At 45.4% G+C, this 18,439-nt stretch overlaps 1 protein-coding gene across 2 annotated transcripts in view; it reads left to right on the plus strand.

The window, feature by feature from the left end:
- Nucleotides 1-18,439, plus strand: part of Atg14 (autophagy related protein 14) — a 131,602-nt gene that overhangs the window by 76,546 nt on the left and 36,617 nt on the right. For both annotated transcript variants that reach the window (XM_037419201.2, XM_075865906.1), the window contains 2 exons: nucleotides 2,193-2,362; nucleotides 10,652-10,802. In XM_037419201.2, the coding sequence (XP_037275098.2) occupies nucleotides 2,193-2,362; nucleotides 10,652-10,802 (321 nt within the window). The remainder of the gene's footprint in view (nucleotides 1-2,192; nucleotides 2,363-10,651; nucleotides 10,803-18,439) is intronic.

The raw sequence follows: 18,439 nt of genomic DNA on the forward strand, positions 1-18,439 counted from the left end.
ACCCTGGGAATTTTACAAACAAACACGTATTCATGTCAGTTTATTTGGTGGAAATTCATAGAGGGAATAGACCCACGCTGTCCGCGCTGTGGTCATCCGAGGTGCACCCTCCAGCACATGCTGTGGCAGTGTCACGACTTGCACAGGGGCTCAGGGTCTCCCTCCACTGAGGAAGACTGGCTCCAGCTTATCACCAGCTCCGCAAAGGACCAGCAGCTAAGGGCAGTTCAAAGAGCTCGCGAAGTCGCCGAGAGGTTTAACCTCCCGGCGCCATTGCGGGTGGGGCCCACAGACGGTACCCCCTGATGGGGGCATTCTCGTCTTCTCAGGACCAAATAAAGTTTCTTGACTGACTGACTGACTGACTGCACTATCTTCAAGTAGCGGGCTTTGGTGCACTTTCTTAGCACTGTCGAATACCACCTGGCCGCCTATCAGTTCTCAACTTCGCATAACTCATAGTTTGACTGTTTGGAACTCCATATTTGAATTTAAAAAAAGAATACACACACACATAGGCGAGATTCGAACTTGTGACCTTGCAAGCTTAGGCCACCTTAGTGCTCTGGATGACCCTCCTTCTCGCGTGTTTATCCTCTTCTAACTTCTTGTCTTGCTCAATTTGGGCATTGTTGGCTTCAAAGTGTCCACAGTGTCATAGTGTTGCTGATTTCGAGGGGCTGCATTGCTATGGCATTTCCTGTTGACTGATGAGTTGCGCGCTCCTGTTTTGGGAACTAATTGGCTACTTCTATATGATTGTTACATTGAGTGTATACGTCGGGGGCAGTTGGAGTGCATGAAAAGTAAAGGCGAAAAATTTCTAACTGCTAATGAATACTCTGGCACTGCCTTTAAGGCTGTCTCATATTATTTTGCATCTTGTTGTAGTTAATAAAACTCTGGTAAATAGATATAATAGTAGACAGTGGTTCTCAGTATGGAGTCAGATATTCGTACTGTACCGGTGCACATCGGCATCAGCTCTGTGCCAGTGAGAAAAAGGATGACGATGTTCGTGTCTTCTGTGCTGCAGCTGTCTTGCTTGCCTTCGCGCATCTCTTGCTGAAGCTCTTTCGATGAACATGCTTGTTACAGTACTAGTAATTACATCTATGGCTAGTCTAATAATATATAATTGTGGATGAAAAGGTAAGGAGAAAATTATTTCTAGTTAGAGAGAGCGGCGAAAGGCAAGGAACTCCGCACAAAAGTAATGACATACTTGCATCACTCACTGTAAGGGTCAGGTTGAATCGATAGACCCTGACGACTCTCAGCACAACACACATACACAATGATACGTCCACTTGACACATTCAGCTAAAGGTTCAGGTAAAGCTCGACAAAACGGGACCCAAAGGAAAAACAGAATGATCAAGGACCTTTGCATGTTATACCATACGTACATAAGGTATCTAACAATTCAAAGAAAATTGGAACCAGACATGATATCAGTTTGTTGTTTTCCACCCCTTGGAAGCTTTCAAAAGTTTGTGTGCTAGCAACAGGATTAGTCAATCATGCAATGCTTGTCACGAGATTAGGTTGACAGTATGCGATTCTGATGTTGTGTATGAGGTACCACCATTGACATGTGGAAAGATACACATGGGACAAACTGGGTAATGCTTCAATGACCTGGCAAGACAGCATGCTTGCAATGTTAAGGATAGCTATGGCAGCCGCATGGTTTTACACTGCAAAGATTGCAAGTGCAGTCCCCTGTTCCACAAAATATGGGTTTTGAAGATATCAAGAACAGAAAATGAAAGAGAGATTATAGAAGCATTGTTGATCAGGAAAGCCGCGGATCGATGCATCAGCAGTGCGCCTTCCTTTATTTTTTCCGAGAGAGAGTGTTCTTTTCTGTGTTAAAAATATTTTTGATGGTCACCCATGTGTTGTTTCGCATGAGCATTGTTTTTGCACTCTGTATAAAAGTGGTCGTAGCACCTTCAGTAAATTCAGTTGACAACCAGCGCTCTTTCTTGCCCATAATGTCTCTTCGTACTGTTGTTGCAATATTGCTAATATATAACTTACAACAAAGATGTTGTCATTTCTAGAGATAACAACTTGCTCAACAAGAAGTTTCCTTAATCAAAAGTTAGTGGGTGTTTTTTTTTCTTTAGAGAACTTTTTTCTGTATAAAGACTCTGTTGACATTGTTCCCCCCCCCCCCCTTCCAGCATGGAGCCCAGTGCGTCTGGTGGTCGAGAACTGCATGAACTGGAGGAAGCCCAGCAGACCGTGTACATGCGTGGCCGCTGGGTTCAACTGGCACCTACCGAGGGGTGCTATAACCTGGTCGGCGTGCGCCTGCCTACCAGTGGAGACTACTCGCAGTACTGCCACTGGTGTACGTTTGTCTGTCTTTTTGGCAGTGACAGAAAAAGATCTTAGCCCATTTACTCACGTAGTGATTTTGCTTCACTTTTTTTTTTTCTGGAAGGTGTCACAAACTTGAGGCTGCTATTTTTACAGGGGGTACAACTTTGGGAGCCCTTGCCTTATCAGAAGAATGGGGCCGCAAAACTTGGCATGCTGATTCCACCCAAAAACAATGTTTTAGGGATGGCCAATACCTATAATAAAACTAAATGCTTACGTGGAGGCTCAAAATTAATAGTGTGTGTAAAACTAAATGCTTAGAGAAAAAAGCATGGCGTAGTGCAACAGAACATAAAAGAAGCAGTATGTAATGCACACTCATGCCAAGCTTCGCTTGTCCCTATTACCAGGGTAGGGAAAGGGCTCCTGATTGTTTGGTTAATCTGAGCTCCCAGTGTGAAAAGACAGCACAAGGGATGAAATGGGACACAATGCTACTCAATTTTTTCAACTTTCAACTGATATCTTTATCACGTGGAAGGGCGTCCACAGTATTTCCAATTGTTTCATGAATATGGTAAAGTCTTGATAAGGGGAAATCGCGTAAAAGGAATCGCTGCTTAACTGCTTCTAATGTGGTTGATTTCACACTTGAACTCAGCATCCCTATTCACCCCTGAGTAAGTACAAGGAAGATATATTTTTGGTCACATTAGGTTTTGTCAAAAGTTAGGTGTAATCCTATAGACAGGATTCTAATGTATGAATTAATGTTTCCTTAGTGTACAAAGGCAATAGATGAAAGGAGGCAGGAGATTGCCCTACTCTTTCATGAACAATTCTTAGCATCATTATACGTGCATACTATTGCATTATGACACTTTTTTTCCACGATTTATCACGTGCTTGGTGGACCACTGTCGGGTGAAACTGCAGTGCAGGGGGTTCTCAAGTGTGTTGTGGTACAGCCTTTGCCCGCAGGCAGTGGATGTTGCACTGCATTGTATTCTAGTTTAATGAACCAGGGTTTCTTGACAGCTTGACGTTAGAGCCTTCTCGGCGCATTATTGGAAAATCAGTATGGCGCAGCACTCCTCGTGCTGAGTCGAGGAGCATCATTGTCTGGCCATTGTTTGTAACGTAAGCCTTACGCAGACCCACCTCTTTAACATGAGGGTGACTAATGTACAGTGCTCACAGATTGAGCCAGCACTGCTGCAGTGCTTTAGTGGGTAAGGTACTCGACTGCTGACCCGCAGGTCGCTGGATTGTATTCCAGCTGCGGCGACTGCATTTTCGATGGTGGCAAAATTGCCGTAGGCCCGTGTGGTCAGATATGCGTGCACGTTAAAGAACCCTAGGAGGTCGAAAGTTCCAGAGACATTCACTACGACGTCTCTCATGGTCATATAGTGGTCTTGGGACATGAAGCTCCACATATAAATCAATGAATCCCAGATAGAGCCATAAAACCAGAAGATTTAGTATTATAATGAATATCGTGTGTAAAGAAAAAAAGAGGGAATTTTCAAGTTCTCATTTTTCTTTTTTATGAACACAATATTAAAGATAGCTAACAGACAATGATAGTAAAGAAAATATACAGGATGGTATTTACAGTAAAAGATAACTTTCTATTGGCTGGGATTAAACCTGCACCCTTTTACATTTCATCATCATCATCACCACCCTTACTAAGCCCTCTGCAGGGCAAAGGTCTCTCCCATGTTCTGCCATTCAACGCTGTTCAATGCTTTCTGCTGCCACATTATACCTACAAACTTCTTAATCTCACATGTCCACCTAATATTCTGTCTCCCTCTTACGCATGAGGAGCGCGGGAGGGCGCCTACTAGTGTGGATGCACAAACATCGGCTCTTGCTTCAGTAGATGGTTTAAGCCCAAAAACACATAGCGTCTTCAGTGAATTCTTACACCATTTGACGCAGTTTGTCTAGAACACCACACCGATGGCAAGTTTGTGCCGGTGGGTGGCACTTGTGCCATTTTTCGGGACCTTTTCACTTCAAATCTGAGGCATGGTTGTTAGGCGCGTCGGGGTCTAGCTCTCGGACGTCGTCGTGTTGCTCCTAAGATTGTCCACGCATGTGATAGTCGAAAGGGAAGACATCACCACGAGGAGTGGCTGGAGTTGGAATAGACCCTGCCATTTCAAAGCGGAAGTCGCAAAGCCAGCGCGGCGTCAGCGGCTGAGAAAGTTTGGCAATGCAGCAGTGGACGCGGTGGGCCCCATTTCCCCGCCACCCGGGGTTGTCATGAAACGGCTTTCTGCTGCCTCTAGGCTCCTCCATCAACCAAGGGAGCACTTTAGAATCATAATTCGCTCCAGGGGCGGGGTGGGTGTCAGGAAGATCAGCCAGATCAAGGTGACACAGGCCCTCGTTATTGCAGCTCAACTTGCTCTGGCCAAGATTGAAGAAGTCTTTGTCTGTGCCACCATGGTTCAAAACATCTTTATTATTAGTACGCCAAGAGAAAAGGATACCCCGTGAAATTCGAAGCTTCTCTGTAGAGGGGGTTTGCCCAATTTGAAGTCAACTCATACCTCGAGGCGCCAGATAACACATGCAAAAAGATAATGCAGGGCGTTGGCTTCGGCTTTGACCACAATCAGCTATGGGACATAATCGTTAGCCAAGGAACCCCAAAGCCCTTGAAGTGAAACACAGCAGGGATACTACCATCATCATTGTTCTTTTTGATGGACTTGGAAGGCCAAACTATGCCATGTGCATCGCTAGCATACTTCGCTGTATGCCAGACAGATGTTTGCTGCACTTGCAGGAGGCTGGTCATCATGCCGACATGTGCCCAGCACCGGAGAGCACAATTTGCAGGGGATGCGGAACCACGTCTCACAAGAAGGCCACGAATGCTTGCCCAAGTGCGCTCTCTGCGAGGGGCCTCACCTCACTGCAGACAACGCTGTCAAGCAACGCTTTGAAGTGTTCTACGTGGGCCGCCGCAAGAGGAGGCAGTGGAAATGTGTCACAAAAAAACCTGCAACACCAGTGGCGTCCTGCTGCCAAGGTCATGATCCGAGCGTGCCGAGAGCTACTTCAAGAGGGCACTCGACCACGCTACAGTGGCTGGAACAGGAAAGTGTGATGAGCGGCAAGCAGGGCCTACGGAGCGCACTGAAGCCTCCGAGGAGGAGCCGCGTGGGGGCGCGCGCAATCGTTTATACGTTGTTTGCACGTTTCTGACAATTTCGTTGGGCGCATTTGTCCTAGTTTTTTTTAATTGCGGTGGCACTTTGACACCAATGCTTCTGTATGCACTCTCATGGCGCGAAAACAGTCATTGCTTCGTCCCGGGGTTCGCTACAAGCTACAAGTCAGCTAAAAAGAAGCATGCGTTGTTCGGCGTTTCAAAGGACGGAGCTCTGTTAGCGCAGTGGCGGAGAGTGATGCCACGTGCTGACAAGCTGCTTCAAAAAAACTCGGCTGTGTGTGAGCTGCACTTCAGCGAGAGGTACATCTCCCGGCACTTCGAGCACACTGTGAATGGCGAACTGGTCCGCATTTAAAGGGGTAGGCCCACAGGTGTGCTTGCCGTTAGGGGGTGGGGCGAAAATTTATTGCAGGGCGCCTCCTCTCTATTAAATCAGTGTATGAGGCAGATTTTATGCCCCCCTTTAGATGACTAAAAGAGTGCCCCACTGCCTAGTTAATGTATAGAACAGATTTACTGCCCCCCTCCCAGGTGGCCAGCCCCTTTTGCCCCTTCATGCGGACGCCTATGGGTAGACCTTTCGGAGAAGCTCTTAGCATTTGTAGACATCTTTAAAATCACTTTTTCAAATTGGTTTAGCTACAACGAGCTTCACAGTGACAGCTTGGAAGAGCTTGTTTCCTGCCTGGAAAAAACAAAAAAAAAGATGTCACACTGGGCTGCGCAAAACATGGTTCGAGCCTTACCAATCAAGTAAACAATTTTTTTCTGCTCACCCATTTGCATTTTTACACAAAGGTACTCCACAAGGAGCGAGCATCTTCCCATGAAAAGAGGAAGTACCTGAAGCTCAGGCGCATCACCTAGGCTTGCAGCCCAATGTCCTGTGGGCCGCTTGTGAACTATAAAACATTTTAAAAACAATAGACTTTCTTGGGGACCATCGACGCAAAAGTTTTGGTCTGTCTGGCTGTCTGTCCATCTGTACGTTTGTGTATTTGTCCACCCTTAACGGTTTCGGGTACTCTAAACGGCACCAGCGGATACCCCAAACGGCCGACCCTATTCGCAGCGCCCGCCAATGTTGGTCAAGATTCAGCGTTCATACTTGTCCGATTGTCAATTAAAAGCAATTGTAGTGCATATCTGAGGCATCATAACAACATGTATATATTCTGTATGTGCGTCTTTTACTAGAAAAGGCATACGTAAGTAATTCGAAGAACCGTAGCGTTTTATCACGCAGTGTTGACCATACAATGCTCGCACGAAAAAGTGAGTGTGTCCAACGCTTTGCTAAGACGACATGGGGGTGGCACCTACCCGTCGCCTTGCGTTATACACCTTATCACCTCTGAGACGGGCGCGCACGCCTGTCTCAGAGCCGCACATTTCGTTTTACAAAAAAAACGCCAGATAGCGCTCATGTCTCACGTGTGACGTGACTTGATGCACTAGTTCGCCTCCGCTGCACGCTCGAGGCACTCTAACGCAGCACCTCCATAATACTGTTCACCAATTTTCTTGCTTAGAACATCAAATAAATGTTTTGTTCAGTCTCTCCACACGCAAGGCTATCATCTTTCGACAACATTCGCAGATTAACATGCAGATATTGGGCCATTTTTTTTTCTTGAGAATGAAACAGGAAGTGTGAGAAATTATTAAGAATGGATTGTTGTAAACATATAGTGAGCCACTACTCGGAAATGCGCTGTATGACCTGTGTGCAGAAAATAAAAGGTTTTCATCCAGATATCGCTCGTGATTCTCGTCTCTGAGTATGACGTTTTGAATGATGGGGCTTTATTTACAGATTAGTGCTTGAGGAAATGATGGTTCGCCATGGAAACTGTTGCAAGCAATGGCTTACAATTGAGTTCATTGTTCCACTCTTCTACCACTTCACATCGATAAAATGTCTCAGTGCCATCACGCACTCACTTTCGACATCCTGTCGACCTGACAATATTTCAGTTCAGTCGCGTACCCACGTAGGCATCCTGTTTACAGAAGCTAATTAACATATTTTCTCGGTCGGCGTTTGAGGCCATGCACGAGAAAAAAAATATATAATAAATTTTTCACATTGCCCGCGCACGTGGTTGATCACCGTCTCTGCACAGCGCATCGCCGCCTTGGGTGGCGTGCAAACGTGTGCTAGCGCCATCTGGCGCTTTTCTCCCAAGGCGGTACGTGCTAGCCGGCGCGTTCATCACACTTTCTTATTCTAGCCACTGTAACCATGCCAGCCGGCCATTAGAGCCAGTCCAGTGGATGCTCCTGCTCCATTGGGTGCTCGTGCTCTAGCAGGCGCTCTCGCTTCGTAGTTCGGACCAAGAAGACCAGCCGGGGTGATTGAGTCAAGAAGAAGCCTCCTAAAGGAACGAAGAGTTCGCCGCCAGAGAAGACCGATCCTAGTATCACATACTTAGAGATGGAGAACCCGCAGCTCAGAGCTGTGTTAGAACAACTACGAGCACAGTTCGAGTCTTTTTGGGTATCGCATTTTTCAGTGTCAGGTTCCAGTAAGCTCCCAGGCAGGTGCATCGGCACTGATGCAGTCCCCTAAATAAATGCGCCCTTATCACCCCTGTTGAATGAGAATGGTACCTTGAGGAATTCCAGAGTGAGATGATGAACTCCATGAAAGACGTTGAAGAATCGGTAAATATCCTTGAAGGCAGAAACGGTCATGTCCTTGGTAAAAATGGGCACTACTCTCACGAGCAGGGTCGACAGCCTTGAAACTAGAGTTGTAATGTAATAGAATGGAAAGTTGGGCAAGTTGGTTTGACGACATTCTTGGTAACATTTCGGGGCGCAGACAGTGGGCAGAAGAACAGAAGGCTAGTAGACAAACAAGCGCGAACTCACTACTTAGTTTATTGAAAGAAATACATATATATATAGCCCAGAGTAGCTTAAAAGTGCATGTGCAAATAAAAGCAAAAGAAAGAACGATAACACACCATGACATTAATTTTTTTTACATAAGTGGTATCTGCAACATGCAGCAGATTGTAGAGGTCAAGTATGGCTCAAAAAGGTGAATTCCTTGTCAGTTAGTGCAATGGATGGGCTGCTTACGCATTTATCAGCACACCTTCTGATATGAAATGCTTCTACTAATTCCCGAGTTAGCTTGTCTTTGTGATTAAACAAAATGATCGTGTCACACAAAACAGGGTAACATTTGCAGCTGCTGCAATGCTCGGCTAGATGGGAGTGAATGCTATTTTCCAGAGATTTGAAATGTTCATTAAGGCAAGTGTTAATGCACCGGCCAGTTTGGCATATATATACATGAGCGCAAGTTAAGGGCAATAAATAAACTACGTCGATCCTGCACTTGACAAATTTTCCACATTCCTTTGCAAGGCAAACACATTTTTCCTTAACTTTGTCAAATTTTTTGTCCACTTCACGACAAATGCGTTGAACCTTATTAGGTGCTGCACGTTGTAGATACCACTTATGTAAAAAAGTTTGTGTCATAATGTGTTATCATTATTTCTTTTGCTTTTAATTCAAACATGCGCTCTCGAGCTACACTGGGGTATATATTTCGTGTATTTGCTGAGTTTTGAGTTCGCACTTGTTTGTCTCCTAGCCTTTGGTTCTTCCGTCCCGTTCACTGTGTGCGCGCCGAAATGTTACCAAAAAACTAGAGTTGGTCTCAGAGACTCAAACTCTGTGTTTTTAGGCACAGTCAGAAGTGGTCTATCCTCAAAAGCGAAAGATTTACCCGCAGATCACCGTATGAAAGGCTGAGCAAAAAAAAAAAAAAAACCATTACAGGTCGCGATAACAGATTCCTAATGTGGCAATGGCAATCTGCCGGGTTCATGCCAAAAACGCAGTCCTGCAGCAGTTTGTTCGTTCCCACGAGCATAAGCCGCACGTCATTCTACTGCAGGAAACTCTCAGGGGGCAGTTTCACTGCAGTGTTAGAAGTCTCACTCATTCTTTGGCGACAGAGGAAGAACATTTGCTTCTTTGTGTCTAGGCAATGTTCATTTGCTGCCAAAAAAATTTTAAAAAATGCGCAACTAGGAGGCTTTTCTTTCTCAGAAATCCGTAGGGATTTCCTTGTGACTTCGTGCTACAGGTGGGTGGTTGTCTTCTCTCCCTTCAATAACCCTTCCCCCCCTTGCGGGTTTCTACACAACTCATTTGCAATAACTCAGCACTTTTGGCCACGGCCATAGGTCGAAGAAACGTGTTATCCTCACTCAGTTTCGCTTATGAAATATATTTTGCTCTTGGGACTCACTCAGACTCGTCATATTCACCAAACATTTCTTCAATCGAACTCACTCACCAAAATTATTTCCAGGTGGACTCACTCGGACTCTCAGCTATATCTGAGTGAGCTGACTCACTAGTCGACTAGCCTACAATTTTACATTTAGTCTCATTTAGTCAATTTTACATTTAGTCTCATAACCACCCCTATTCCTTGCTTAAAATTATTGTTTCTCAGTTCTCGTTAATATTGCATTCAACAGAGAAAACGAGCCCCTAAATTAACAGTTCTTTCATTCATTCATGATGAGGGTCTCGTATCACAAAAGTTGACGCCTTCAGGTAGCATGTGAGGGATTTTCAGTGAGCTGCCAGCTTGTAATAAGACCATCTTCTACATGATTCCACCAGGCAGGAAAATGAGTGTTAAACAAGCACCACCATGGCTACAATCAGTGCGGACGGACACTTTACTTCTAATGCACAGGTATACCCTATGAAGTTGACTCAAAGATTGCAGGTATAGTCCTGCTGGCGGCAAGTCACCTTTTTGTTCATTTTTCTTCACATTTGCATCATAAATAGTACATGTGACATCCGCTGTACTTTCATTGCCATTCTTGTCTGTTCTCATGAATATTGTGCATAATTGATCAAGCTAACCATATTGCTACATATCTGGTCACTAGAAGTAACTTCAGCTCTTTTGTAAGCATTTGAGTCAGAATGGTGCCGACATGACATGAGCTCAAGACGAGGCAAAGAAAAGTATGTTATCCATAAAATGTTCCATTTCAGTCCACCTGCACTGTTGGCCTTTCTCATACAGCAAGAAATAAAAACATCACTTGGCAACTGTTTCTTTCTTCTCAGTGGCTGAGCAGCAGGAGCGTGCGTGGCCTGCCCCCGAAGAGCCATGCAATGCGGGTTACACACTCTCGGCTGGGCTCATGTATGCGGCCCAGATGCTGGCTGTCCTTGCATTCTACCTGGATGTACCTCTGCCCCACAGCCTTTGCTACAGGTTGGCTAGATGATTGAGTTAGAATATTTAGCTTTATTCAGGTCCTTTGTTATCCTCTTGAGCGGCAGTGTGTACAATAGCACACATCAACTACGGAAGCGTGTCACGCGCTGCGTGATTCTAGAAGTCATTTGGAATGCTGTGTGCACATTCGCGCGCTCTTCCTGAGGCAACTAGTCACGCTCATTTAACTTTATTGTGTCGCTTATTAGCTGCAGATGGTCACTATGGAGACACTACTTCGTTTGATGATTGTGTGAAATGCCCCGTTCCAGGACCAATACCAATACCATATTTTTCCTTGCTCAAAACAAGTTCAACTAAAAAAACATCCATTTTGCACCTATTTTCTTTTTTCATGCAAGAGTTGAAGGTTACTGATCGTAGAATAATGAGATATTTAATTACACAATAGTTACTGCCACTTGTTGAAGCTTGCACAAAGCACCACATATCCTCATTTTCTGTTCTGGAATATTATATAGAGTGCCTCGGAACCATCTTGTGTTATTTTGACACATTTTGAAACAGTCCATCATAGTTTGTGCATGAAGGACTTATGTACAGTTTTCTGCGGCGACCATTGGTCGGTGAACTCACACATGATTCGACTCACTCAGACTCACTCAGACTCGGATCAAGCCGTGAGTCGGAGTCTCAGTGAGTCCGGGTGAGTAATATTCCGTGAGTTTGAGTCCAAGTGAGTCCGGGGGAAGAAAATTTTCGTGGGTTTGAGTTCGAGTGTGTTCGGCTCAGGAAAATTTTGAAAAGTCTTAGTTCGAGTGAATCCAAAGAGCAAAATATATTTCTTGTGTGATTCCGAGTGAGTTACACTTCTTTTTGTAGACTTAAGGCGGCGAGACACAAGTGTGGCCACGTTTGATCACTTGAGTGTGACTAGCCTTGGGCCAACGAAACGGTTGTAACTGTTGGACACAAGCTGCTTGCAACATGGTGTAAGGAAAACATATGTCTATATTGCCACGAGCATGGAACGAGATCGGGCTATGCCACTATGTGGGTATGCTACTATTGTGGCATACCCTTGCCCAGATTTGTAGTCGCTACTACTGGCCAAAGCTCACCCACGATGTCAAGCATCACGTTAAAACATGTAGTGATTGCCAGCGCCGTAAAGCCCCTCCTGTGTGCCTCGCTGGTTTATTGAAGCCTGTTGCACCACCATCACAACCTTTCAAACAAATCGGCATGGACTTGCTCGGGCCGTTTTTGAAATCACATGATGGTAACTGTTGGATCATAGTGGCTACTGACTATTTGACTAGGTACTGTGAAACGAAAGCCTACAATGAGACACTGCAAATGATAAAATGATATGGCTTTAGTGCAGCTCGGTTTGAGCGTGAAGGAAAGATACTATACAGTCAAGAAAAGGAAAAAACAGACAACAGTGTGAGCGCTAAAGAGCTCACACTGTCGTTTACTTGAAGTTGTAAAAACCAAGAAAAATTTCAAGATGAGCGAATTTTCGAGATAAGCGAAGCTGCGCAAATCACCGGGAAAAATTGAGCGCTCTTTAGAAAAATCATTACTACTTAGCAGCTCTTCAGCAGCAGTTTCTAATGTTTCTTCTCATGAAAGTTTAAAAGAGAAAAAAATTTCACACAAGGGAAGTTGATTGATTGATTGATATGTGTGGTTTAACGTCTCAAAACCACTATATGATTATGAGAGATGCCGTAGTGGAGGGCTCTAGAAATTTCGACCAGCTGGGGTTCTTTAACGTTCACCCATATCTGAGCACACAAGCCTACAACATTTCCGCCTCCATCGGAAATGCAGCCACCGCAGCCGGGATTTCATCCCGCGACCGTCGAGTCAGCAGCCGAGTACCTTAGCCACTAGACCACCACAGCGGGGCGATACAAGAGAAGTTAACCAGCTAAATTTTGCAGCACTGCCATTTTATTTAGCAAAGAAAAACCCACAAATGCTCGTCTGCTTTGCGGTCGTGCTCGGGACTAAGAAGGGGTGCGTCCTCCAGCTGCTCTTGCATCGCATCAGACGATCTTCTCCGCCGCTGCACTCCACCTTATTTCAAAGCAAATGCAGCAAATTTCTTGTTTCTGCAGATGTCAGCACCTATTGAGGTGGTTCGTCATCGACGTCGTCTCCGCCGCGCCTTATATTATTGGCCCTTTGAACAATTTTGGCGTCTGTCATTTCTCCGGTCACTGGCACATCCTTGCTCGCACAGCGTATACTCGTTAAAAGTCACGTCATTTTCGGCGGCACCGTTACCGGCCTCCTTTCTGCACTTCCTTAACTAGGGCAACCTTCCTTTCTAGTGTTAGCGACTTGCAATGGTTTTGTGACGCCATGCTTGCCGCACTCACGCTTGGTCAGCACTCCTCAAGGTCAGCATTAAATCTGTACCGCGTGCATTGCGCAAATTATACTGAATGGAAATCACACCTTAGAAAAACAGCGAGCACTGCCAAACGAATGAGAAAAATGACGAGACCGCCAAGCGTGGGGCAAAGCGAGGCCTACTGCGGGTGAGTCACATAATCTGCCACAGGGTTGCTCGACAAAGTTGGTACGTCGCTAAGCCTAGACTTCACGTTCGCGGAAAGTATTGACGTAGCGGCAGGCGCAGCTAAATAAGAAATAAAAAGTAAAAATTTGAGGGATTTCAGGCGTAGCAGCATCGTGCGAATCTTGTGTAATGGCTCGGTGGCGGATTTTTTTTTCCACTTCCACTCAAGATTTCGAGATATTCGCAATCCGATTCAGAAATACTTTGAGATAAAGGGAAAAAAAATACATGGAATGTAATGGACAAGGTTCGGTGCTGCGGAAAATTTTCACTTAGCTGATTTTTCGAGATATGCGAGTTCGAGCTAACGAGGTATTACTGTACGTTAATCACGATCACAAGAACTGTGATAACATTCAACCATACGTTATGTTCGCCTACAACACTGCGATTAAAGAGACTTAAGGGTTCACCCCTTTGCGATTGCTTCACGGCCAAGAAGCAATCATGATGCTGGATGACATAAACGATGTTACAACTGATGCAAAAGATTTCATTTGGCTCACGAACGTGGCCTACAAGCTTGCAGTCTAGTGGATCCAAAAACAACAACGCATCGACTCACAGAGGGACAATTCTTGTCATCACCATGTGATTTACCAACCCGGTGATGTAATGTGGCTGTGGATTCCCTTGTATTAAAGGGGCCTCGTGGAAAAGTTACTTCACTGCTACTGTGGTCCTCATAGAATTTTACATCACCTGATTGACGTCAACTACAAAGCTCAGCTTGAAGTAACACCCAGGCGATCGCGCCGTTTTCAGAAGGCAGGCATTGTTCATGTATCGAGAATAAAGCCATATTATCCCCCAGCAACTTGACAATGCTGCACCATGTGTGTTTGTGTTTGTGGGCAAGTACTGTCTGTTCTAATAAGCATGGAGCATCGTGATGGTCTATTAACACTTTTTTTTGGGAAGGGGGTAATGCCACAGGCATGGAACAAGATTGGGCTATGCCACTATGTGTATATGTGCCTTGGTGAGAAATAAGGGAGGCCAAAGAAGAAGACTAGATGATGAGCTCGTGTCTCTGGTGATCGGATGGACAGAAAAGATTATCAAAAAAAAAAACAACCCTGCAAGGCCACCAGCCCAGGCTCGGGCCACCCAGGCGTTTTGTGCGGTGAGGCATAGCCTTTCCACCGCTGTCCGGGCCCACTGGACTGCCGACAGTTGGTCGTGCAGATCTGAGCTAGTCAGCGCACTTAGCCAATGCTCCTCGAGAATGTCCGGTTCTGTACTGTCCTCTTGGTATATTGCCGTGAGCTGTGTGCATTGCCATAGAATATGTGCCATATCTGTGTGTTCGTGCCTACAGAGGGTACAGCTTGCTTGTGGGTATCGTCTGGAATTTACTCTGTTCAAGTGTACTGGATTTGGAAAGGTTCTGGCTTGCATTCTTTGCCAATACGTTTCTTGAGATCAGTCGAGCTGTTTGTGTGGTGGGGGATATTCTTTTTGTTGTTGCTTATAGGGTGCCAATATGTCGTGGTACGTTACCAGTTTGTCTCTGTTGTCTCGTATCGCATATAAATCATTGTCATCACCTCCATCGTCTTCATCGCCTCCACTGGAGTCGTCCCCCATTCTGTCGTGGGTGCGGGGTGCCGGGCCATCGCTGTACAAGCCGTGGTGGGTCAATTCTCGCACGGTTCGGTGGGCCTTCTTGTTGAGGTTTGGAGGGATGGTTGTGTCTTCAATCTTTCATTCCCCTATATGCGCCGGGATCCACTTGAGGTATTTGGGTATAATTTTGCCGTTCCAGAAGTCTGCTCTGGGGTTCAGGATTTTGTCTGCTTCGGTAGAGACCCATCCCTTTGTGAAATTCCTAATGGCCATCTTGGAGTCACTGATTATTAATCTGTTGTGTTTTTCGACCATTGATTACGGCCAGTGCAATGGCAATTTCTTCCGTTGCCTTCGACGATCTGGTCTTTACAGAGCCCGCGATCACGGTCTTCTCTTTTGTGTCTATGATTGCTATTGCGAAGAAAGAGCCACGCACAACCCTATTACTGATGTCATTAGTTTGGGAATACCGGGCGGCGTCAACAAAAAGCACTTCCTCCTGCGTGCCGTGATTTTTATGGATCATTTTCGTGCGGAATTTTCGTCTCAACGTTGTGTACAGGGTGCATATTTTTTGGGATGTTTTCCGTAGTTATCATGGACCTGACGTCCGGGTGAATCTGCATCTTGGGACCTTTCATTCCGTGGTAATTAATAGAGATCTTTTCCATAATTGTTCTACCTGTCATGGTTCCAGACAATTGTTCGAGTTGCGCTATCCTCTGTGCTTCAGCGATCTCTTCCAGCATGTTATGTACTCAGAGTTGTAGCAGCCTTTCGTTCTTTGTGTATTGCGGTAGACCCAGCGCAGCTCTGTACGCTTTTCTAATCAGCGCGCCGACTTTGTCCTTCTCGGCCTTGCTTCAGTGGACGAACGCCACTACGTACACAACGTGGCTGATCGCGAAGGCCATGACGAGCCGTACAACGTTCCTTTCTTTAATGCCCCTTCGTTTATTGGATACTCTTTATATTAGCCAAACAGTTGCCATGACTTTCTTTTCCAGGCGCATTACGGTTTTCACATTGTTTCCCCTGGCTTTGATACAGAGACCCAGGACGACCCTGATCTTCTGAACCAAGGGTATCTCCGTGCCATTTCTAGTAGTTATTTTGATTCCTCTTTGGTGTAATTCTGCTATGTTTCTGCAATGTATGCCTAGTCTCTTGGGGTGGTACTGTAGCACTTCTGATTCCTGTGCCATCCAGATGACTCTCGACTGCATCCACCGCGGTGCCATCCAGATGACTCTCGACTGCATCCGCCGCGTCTTGAAGTCTATTCTACATCCCGCCTTCACTGGTGTCTTGCGTCGTCTAAATTGTAATATCGTCTGCATAAATTGTGTGATTAATGCCTTCAATTTTTTTGATAATCCGATCATGACAAGGTTGAAGAGCATCGGTAACACGACGGACCCTTGCGGTGTGCCAGTGCTGCCCATGTCCACCTGGATGCCCTCCTCCTCGTCCAATTTAATCGTGGAAGTTCTTCCCATAAAAAAATTCCTGATGTAATTTGATTTGGCTCGGCGTTTGGCACTCCTGTGAACAGGCGTTGTGTTTTATTTGTAATCACGTGACAAAATGTAACGGCCTAAATGTTGACAAGGCCGAGACACTTGGTTCGGCCCGACGTTCAGCGCTCCTGTGAACAGGTGTTGTGTTTTATTTGTAATCACGTGACAAAATGTAACGGCCTGAATGTTGACAAGACTGAGACACTTGCATTTGTTTCGCATGTGTGTATTATGCCACATCGATACATCATATCTTTATTTTGCTTTGCATTGAAGTTGTATGCCTTTAATTGCATCAGCAGCCGCCGGTAACCCTGTTTAAGGGCAGCAGGGCTGCACTCTTGTTGATGCGACATCCTGCTTCGACACGAACTCACGCTTACCAATTGTCCACTGCCCTGAAGGCTATAAATAAATGGCGACGTCAGCTGTCACTTTGTGCAGGCGTGCAACAGATGCACCAATTTGAAACAATTCCCAGTTTTTGGGCTCAGCTGAGCCAGAAGCATGAAATTTGCAAATATTGCACCATCCTGCACTAAAACGCCTGACCAGCTTCAAAATTTTCTCAGTTGCGCTAATTTCAGCTACAAATGGAGAACACGTTGTTTGCCTACAGTTTATGTCATCAGCCAATCTAATCCAGGCATACAGACCCTAATCCTTAACCGCGGTGTAAGACATATGCTCATTCGATAAGGACACTTGCAAGACACAATAGATACAGTAACAACGCTGTGCACCCATCAGTCCGCTAAACGCAGTGGATACCTATTGCCAGAACGACACAACTTCAAAACAAAAGTGCGTTGCCGGAGCACTAACACTTGGCAGGAAATATGAATTTCCTATTCTCTATGCTCATAGACTCTCGCAAGTGTTGCCAACCAGTTTTTAGAAGATACCCTACACCAAGGATAAAGTTACTCTACATTACCCTACACATTGTTTTATTACCATATTTACTCGAATATAGGCTGGCCCCGATTCAAAGCTGACACCCAAAAGTCCGAAGCTTGGCAAAAAAATTTTTAAAAACTTACTTCAAATGTGCTTTCTTGCTTTCTTAATATTATCCTGAACTTTGATGACTATTTCTGTTATCAGGCCCATGACAGGAGCGTCTCGAAGCACAATAAAAGCACAATAAAAGCACAATAACCTACATGGTCACAAAACTGCCGGAATTGGCCTTTAATGAAAAACCAAATTGAAGCACTGAACCGCTTTGGATTGATAAATTTTGCTCTGAGAACTAGAGCTGTGTGAATATAAAAATTTCGCATGCCGAGCAAGTTCAAATAATAAAGTGTGAGTGTGAATCAAATACGATATTTTTCAAATATTTCTCAATTATTTCTACCATATTTTTCTAATATTGCCGTATTTACTCGCGTAATGAACCCATATTGTTTTTTTTTAGGAAAGTTGACGCCGATTTACGGGGAGGGTTCATTACGCTGGAGAAAAAAAAGTCACGGGAGTTATAACAGCGAAAATTTTGGGTGACAACTTTGCTTGTTCTGACCCGTGAAATGCGTGACAAATCTTTTTTGTAGCCTGAAGCTCCTTTTGTTTCGTCCCGTAATGAAGGTTCGTGGATCGACGCCGAAGTGTCGTTTAGCCGTTCAGTTCCAATGCTTCAGCGCATCCAGCCGTGTATGTAGCGTACCGGCCGAATGCGCCCTGCGCAGAAGGTGTCCCAACTAAATTTGCAACTACAAACTCAACAACAAAAACACAGCGTCGGATGGCGGCGCACAAACGTCTTGGTAGACGTTGTGGGTGCACAACGGGCCGTCGACGCAGTGGGTGCGGTTGCGCTTTGCATAGGTCCGAGATGGCAAGCGCGCGGCGTGTTTCATGACGCAGTGCGAGAGCCATTTCGGGCGCCACGTGCTTTGTTTTTGTGCCGCTGTGCTTGCGTGGCGCTATCTGCAAAGAGGTTTTTCCTGCATTCGACAGATAGCGCTTTGCCCTACAAG

Source organism: Rhipicephalus microplus, chromosome 6 (assembly GCF_043290135.1).
Source record: "Rhipicephalus microplus isolate Deutch F79 chromosome 6, USDA_Rmic, whole genome shotgun sequence".
Taxonomy (NCBI): domain Eukaryota; kingdom Metazoa; phylum Arthropoda; class Arachnida; order Ixodida; family Ixodidae; genus Rhipicephalus; species Rhipicephalus microplus.